The following is a 6,769-nucleotide window of genomic DNA, read 5'->3' as shown; positions in this document are numbered from 1 at the left end:
TGGGAGTTATTGAAACAGAGTCCATCTCAAACTCAACCAAAGCAAAGCAACAAAGAGATAAGGATAAACATAAAGAAAAATAATGAAATTCATCACAAGAAGAAGAATCATAAATCTCGTCTGCAGTTCTATTTTTGCAATTCTGTTTCTTTCTGAATGTAACGGAGTATTCATTAAACCCAACTCAGTTTACTTATAGCATAAAAGTACTGATTGCTTATTATAAATAAAGAGCACGACTGAACCACAAGAGTGTGTAAAAGCCAATTCATTCATTTTTCTGGTTTATGTTTATTTAGGAGTTAAGACACGAGAAGCTGTTGTAGTCAGTTCTATACTTCAGCTACACACTCTCTTGGCTATTGATAAGGAATTTTCTCACAATGAGCTCTCATTCATTAGAAAAGAACCCGCATAATCGTGATGAGAAATTTTCTCACAAGGAACTCTCGTGGTGGGCGATGCGGCAACAGATCTATGGTGAGAGCTGTGGGGAGGACCGAGGATGGGAGTGGGGAGGAGGGAAGTTGTGCTGACCACACTCAAAGAGAGACCTGAAAATCGATGTGGTGGAGGAGAGCAAATCCAGTCGAAGTCAGCGGACGTAGCTGCAACTTGAAATCAAAGAGAAATTTCGTACAGCGCGGGCTGGGCAGAACTCGAATTCAATTTTTGTCATTGTAGGGCTTTTTGCTCATTGCAAATGACTTCGACCGAGGCCACGCAGGAAGAGTACGCAGGGATTGAGTTTGGGTGACTGTATGTAGACGGACTCGTATGAATTAGACCCTTGACTAACTGTGTTTGGAAAATGAAAACACCTAAATTCATTTCAAATTAATTACTAATGTAGTCCATTATTTTTTAAACATTTCATAAAAAAGTTAAAACTCATTTCAATCTACTTTATAGTATTATACACTGAAAATTTAAAACACATATTTCAATTTGAATAATGATAGGGTTACTACCCTACTACTACCTATCTACTACACCTTTTGTTTTTTTTTTTTTTTTTTTTACTTAATGATTAAAGAAGTGAGTATTAGTAAAATTATATATTTTTTTAATTTTTTTCTTAGTGATTAAGGATGTTAAAAAAATACTTAAAAGAAAATGATAAAAAAAAAAAAAAAACTTGAAATGAACTTGGGTAGTAGATGAGTAGTAATAGGATAATAACTCTATCACTATCACTACCCTTTCAATTTATGTACATTCAAATACATATCAATAGGATCTACAATAAGTAATTCACATATTAATTCAAATAACCTAAGATCACTTCAGCATCCAAAAACATTTGGCAGAATAATAGCGAACAACCCAACACTGAACACGTGTTTAAACGGTGCCGTTAGCTAGAGAGTAATGACTCTTGAGTATAATTAGGGGTGTAAATTTAAACCAGAAAATCGGACCGGACCGGTTGGTCCGGTTTTTGAACCGGTCCGATCCGGAACCAATTCCTATATTTTGAAAACCGGCCGGAATCGGTCCAGTTTCGGTTCCATAGTTTTCGGGACCAGACCGGACTGAACCGGACCGGTTGAAAAAAAATATATAAAAATTAATTTTATATATTATACAAAATATTATATATATAAGTTTTATATATAATATATAATTATATATTAAATTTTTATATATAATATATATAATTATATATCATATAGGAAATAATTTCATATTATAATTTATAAATTATAATATAAAATGTTAATTTTAAATACGAAGATTTGTAATTTGTTTGATTATATGTTATTAATATAATTATATATACGATAATGTTATTATAATTTATAAAATAAAAGTTTAATCTTAAAGATGAAAATTTAATTGATCATATACTTTAAACATAAAAAATATATACTAAATTATTAATAACATTTTATCATAAGAGGTAACACTTTATTATATATTTTTACATTTTAAAAAAATCAAAAAATCGGACCGAATCGAAAATCGGTAAAATCAGAGATACCTGTTTAGAAGGGTAATCGGTTTTAAAAAATGTAAAACAGGACCAAAAATCGATAAAATCAGAAATACCAGTTTAAGAGAGTAATCGAAACGTAATCGATTTTAAAAAATATAAAACAGGTACATCGCAATTCGTTTCTAAAATCGGACCGGACCGGACGGGTTACCGCTCAAGGCCTGAAGCCTTCGCTCTTCTGTGCTTCGTTCCCAGAACCTTCGAAACCCTCATACCCCAGTTGTCTCTCTCTCTCTCATCCGCCTGCCATTGCCATCATCTGCAGCCCGCCGCTGCCAGTCTCGATTCTCGAAGGCAGAAATCCCACGCCCATCATCGCATCTGCTTCAAGGACTCAACTCGAGGTCCACTTCTCTCTCTCTCTTTCTCTCTCCAACTAATTTAGTTTCTTTTCTTTCACTAATCATCTTTCCCAGTGGTTATGTTAATGTACTCGTTTTTCGTTATATACTATCAGAATCGTGTAATAGTGTTTGATGTAATATCAGAAGCTGAATCAAGTATCATGCTTGGTTTACGTGCCTCAGTAGCAACGGTTTCTGATATTGGTCTTCGGATTCTTCCAAATTTATCGGTAATTTTCATAATCTCTTCTGTTAGAAGATCAAATTTGCGCCGTATATTAAAAGATGTTATCTTTGTTATTATCTCCGTCAAAATTGTGATTGGAAAGATAGGATGTTGGGTTATTGATCTTTTGATTCTGATTATGTTTCACATGGCTTTCGTAAATCTTCTAAATCTGCATTGTTTGCGGGCAAAATGGTCAGCAGGGTTTTTGAGTCTGGTTTCCGAATGTCCATTTCTCTATTGGTGCTTTCTGTTTGTTTGATTCGATTTCTTTTGCTTTTTTCTGCTTGCCGAGAAGCTTCACGAAAAGAAATAGGATTTCCTATCCAGCCCTGGCGGAGTTATGCATTCGCATTTCGGTTCTTTCTCCCACATATTCTTAGCTACCGAACAGGGCTCAAGGGTTTTTCTTTTTTCTTTGTGTGGTTTGTACTGGGTTCATTTGTTGATAAAAATTGGGGAAGAAATGAAAAATATAAAAATTAAGTTTGCTCCCCAAGTCCATGTTGTTTCTTGGATATATCCTTCTAAATTATTGAAATTGTTGAGATGCTACACAACCAGCTTCACTGAAGTTCCACCGAGAATGGGATGCATGAGGCTTAAAAATTATTTAGGAATTTAAGATTGAATGGGTCTGCCGAGTCCATCAACAGTAGGGGTTTGGGTAGGTTTGAGAGAAGGGCTTCGAAAAGTAAGCCATGGAAGTGGCAATTCTGTAAAGAAAACCCTGAGTTTGGAGGAGAGGGAAGTGGTGGAGGCAGCGAAGCAGACCATTGCTGTATCTCAGGGATTCCCAAGGCTCATTCCCTCGCTATATGCATCTGGTTATGGAAGTCTTGAGGTGGGTTGGACTTGGAGAAATAGATGGTGAGAAGTGAGAAGATGAAGGAACAATGGTTTGATTTTCGTGGTGGTGGGGAGGCATTTATTCGGGAGTTTTTTCCCCCATTTTTCTTTCTCTCCTCACCACTTCCCCCGAGCAGAACTAAGATAAACCATATGTGTCTTGAATTAAGGTAACACAGCTGCAGCACATGGATTTTTTTTTTCGTGGTTGCAATTTGCTAGTGCATCCAATCCATCCATATTAGAGAAGAAGAAAGTGATGAATGAAGTGGAAGAATTTTTCAAGTTGTATTTTTTTAGCTCAAGTATGTTGGCTGCAAAATGTCTCAACAAGTAGTAATTTTCATATTTTTTTTTTTTTTTTATAAATCCTTTGATGATTACTAATGATAATTTTGGAAAATGAGTACATTGAATTCATTTATTTTATAATCCAGACAGTGAGATAGAATTCTATTATTTTATTTGTTAATTTTCTTCCAAGCAATAAAATTCAATTTATTATATTTGTTGAACTGCTTTCTATTAACGATTTGATTTCATATTGGACTGATAGAGTGTCACTATTTGTGAATTTTTTTTCCATATTATTCAATATGGTCTTTTTCTTTTTTACGGTCTTTGCAATTCAAGTAAGCTTAGGTGGGTTAAGTATCTAGATTTCCAGGATTCTAAATAATTTAAAAATCTAGTACTCAAAAATTGTAAAGGGGTTTTTCCCTGCATTTTCTTCTCATTCAAGTGGAAAATTAGACCTTCTGAGTGTTGTGCCGGTGTCTACTCTTTTGTGTAGCTTCATGGTGTGCGTGTCCATTGCATTAATATTGGAGGAGGAATAGGGGAGATTCCAGACAAGAAGCGCCTAAAGATTGCCCTTCAGCAAATTCATGGAATTGGCCGTGCGAGAGCTGGCCAAATCCTTTCTGAGCTCAACATCGTGAACAAGCTTGCCAGGGACTTAACAGGAAGAGAAGTCTACTCTCTCCGCGAGGAACTCAGTCGGTACATGACTGGGCATGACTTGGTAATTCTAATTCTCTCTCCTTTAGGAAATCCCTTTTGTCTCTAAGGCAATGTTTGGAAAATGAGGATTTGCTCTAATCCTGATCCAATTAAAAAGGGAGAGAGAGAGAGAGAGAGAGAACAAATCAAGGATATGAAGTTTATTTAGATTAGACAGTGAACAAGTTTAGGTGGATTTTGTTTAACGTTGTTCTAACTTTCAGCCGCTCAGTGCGAGGATATCAAGAAACAAAGATTTAAAATTACTATGCTTAAAGGTGATAAAAAAAATCGGTGAACCAGTAAACCGGACCGGACTGAACCGGTGGGTTTGGTCTGGTACCGGATTTGGTCCAGTTCGGTACCGGGTCCATTTTCTCAAAATCGGTTCGGTTCCGGTTTTCCTTTTTCTAACACTGGACCGGACAGGTTCATATATATATATTTTAACTTCTTATATTGTATAAAATATTTTTTATATTATATAATTTATATATATAATATATATAATTATATATAAAATAATTTTATATTATATGATAAATTACTTATTAATATAATATTAAAATCCTATATAAATAACTATATATTATCACTATAGTTTATTGTATTAGTAGTTATAATAATATTATATCACTATATATTATAATATACTAAAATATATTACTCTATTACTCTATTATATATTATAATATATCACTATAATTATATCACTATATATTATAATATACTAAAATATATCACTCTATTATATATTATAATATATCACTATAATCTATAATACATTTATAATATTTATTATAATATATTATCACTATATTATTTATACTATAATATATATAGTACTATATAATATACCAAAAAAATGGGACCGGAACCAGTAAGATTGGAAGAACCGGTTTGGGCGTGTAACCAGTGCGGTGTCGGTTCTTCAAATCTCAAAATCGGTATGTACCGGTTCAGTTTTAAAATATGTCCAAAATTGAACCGAACTGGACTGATTACACCCCTAACTATGCTATTCACAAATTTTTAATTTCAGTTTTTACTTGTCAGAACAACCAAGTTAAGAAGGACATAGGGAGGTTGATGGAGATTCAGTGCTACAGAGGGATAAGGCATAGTCAGGGGTTACCATGCAGAGGACAGCGCACACACACCAATGCCCGGACCTGGAGGGGTAAGGCAAGTCCCGTTGCTGGAAAGAAGAAAATTTAACTATGTCTAATCCTTGTCCTCTTGTTTTGAGTTTGGGCTTATGGCTCATCAATTTGGAGTACTATTTTTTTTTTTTTTCTCTCTCTTTTGAGTCGAACTGCATTGCTCAACATTTTTAATATATTGTTGCTCTTTCAGAAGTTTAGGTCCTTGAGATTTTATGGTTATGTGATCTTTCCTGTCCACAATGAGCAATGAATAATAGTTTTCTCGGGATGCATTTTTAATTATCATGTTGTAATTATCCTTTTTCCGAACTCAAGTCTCTTACTCTTAAGACCGTAAAATAGTGAATTAGCATGAAGTTACTGTATCCACCGTTCGATGGGGATTGCACAAGACATTGCAATTTTTTATTTTTTGGTTTCGTTGAAAGTGAAGCCTTCTCATTCTCGGACATAAAGACTAGAAATCTGAACGTTGTTCAACCTGTTTGGTTTTGGATTATTTGTATGTACTGTGCTGGTTCTGCTATGGGAAAATGATGTTCGTTGCTACAGTGGTGTACAAATTGTTGTGCATTTGTGGTCTCCGTTGAGTGCCCTAATTACAACCATATTGCACTATTACACGATTTGTTTCCTAGATGCAAAGAAACAAGCTATATATACATATATATATATATATATATATATATATATATTTAATGCTACTCATCATCTCTACACTATATACTAATATGTGATTTATCATTTTGTTATTCTATTTAAACACACATATTTACACATTATCATGTGATTTGGCACTGAGGCTCTTGTTACCTTAAGAGGACGACAGATGATTTATAATATGGGTATTTCAACTTGATTCTTGAGGGGGATCCGTTTTTTATTGTGAAAGCTGTTCGTTCCAATGAAGAACAATAGTTTAGTTATAGCCCTTTGATAAGGGAGATACAGATTCTGTTGTCGTCTTTCCAATCCATGGACATTCAGCACTTTGGTAGACTAGGTAACATTTATTGACTCGGCATGCGTGATTTGTGGATGATACTCTTCAATGGTGGCATGATCTTTCGGAATTTCTTCTAAGTAGTATTAGTGTGGTTGTTGCTGGCCTTTCTGCTGTATGTGCTCGATCAGAGACATTTTATGTATATGCTGCATATATAAAAGTCTTATACCTTCTAAA

General features: G+C 34.2%; 1 protein-coding gene across 4 annotated transcripts; it reads left to right on the top strand.

The window, feature by feature from the left end:
• The first annotated feature begins 1,309 nt into the window (after nt 1-1,309).
• On the top strand, nt 1,310-5,951 carry LOC121256672 (small ribosomal subunit protein S13, mitochondrial). Of its 4 annotated transcripts, XM_041157526.1 has the most exons (6): nt 1,310-1,389; nt 2,152-2,343; nt 2,457-2,573; nt 4,212-4,304; nt 4,338-4,442; nt 5,477-5,951. In XM_041157526.1, the coding sequence occupies exons 1-6, from the start codon at nt 1,372-1,374 to the stop codon at nt 5,636-5,638; spliced, it is 687 nt and encodes a 228-aa protein (XP_041013460.1). In that variant the 5' UTR covers nt 1,310-1,371; the 3' UTR covers nt 5,639-5,951. The 4 variants fall into 4 exon arrangements, with proteins under 4 accessions (XP_041013460.1, XP_041013461.1, XP_041013459.1 ...); XM_041157525.1 differs by having other exon boundaries at nt 1,320-1,389; nt 4,212-4,442; XM_041157527.1 differs by lacking the exon at nt 2,457-2,573 and having other exon boundaries at nt 1,319-1,389; nt 4,212-4,442.
• The last annotated feature ends 818 nt before the right edge of the window (nt 5,952-6,769 follow it).

The sequence above is a fragment of the Juglans microcarpa x Juglans regia genome, chromosome 3D, assembly GCF_004785595.1.
Source record: "Juglans microcarpa x Juglans regia isolate MS1-56 chromosome 3D, Jm3101_v1.0, whole genome shotgun sequence".
Classification (NCBI taxonomy): Eukaryota; Viridiplantae; Streptophyta; class Magnoliopsida; order Fagales; family Juglandaceae; genus Juglans; species Juglans microcarpa x Juglans regia.
Note: the sequence above shows the minus strand (reverse complement) of the source record. Positions and strands in the feature narration are given on the sequence as shown.

What these genes read in the sequence shown, in the direction of transcription:
- LOC121256672 (XM_041157525.1), top strand. An exon ending in GGATTCTTCCAAATTTATCG is followed by an intron (nt 2,574 to 4,211) that starts GTAATTTTCATA and finishes TCTTTTGTGTAG; the next exon opens with CTTCATGGTGTGCGTGTCCA. An exon ending in ACATGACTGGGCATGACTTG is followed by an intron (nt 4,443 to 5,476) that starts GTAATTCTAATT and finishes TTTACTTGTCAG; the next exon opens with AACAACCAAGTTAAGAAGGA.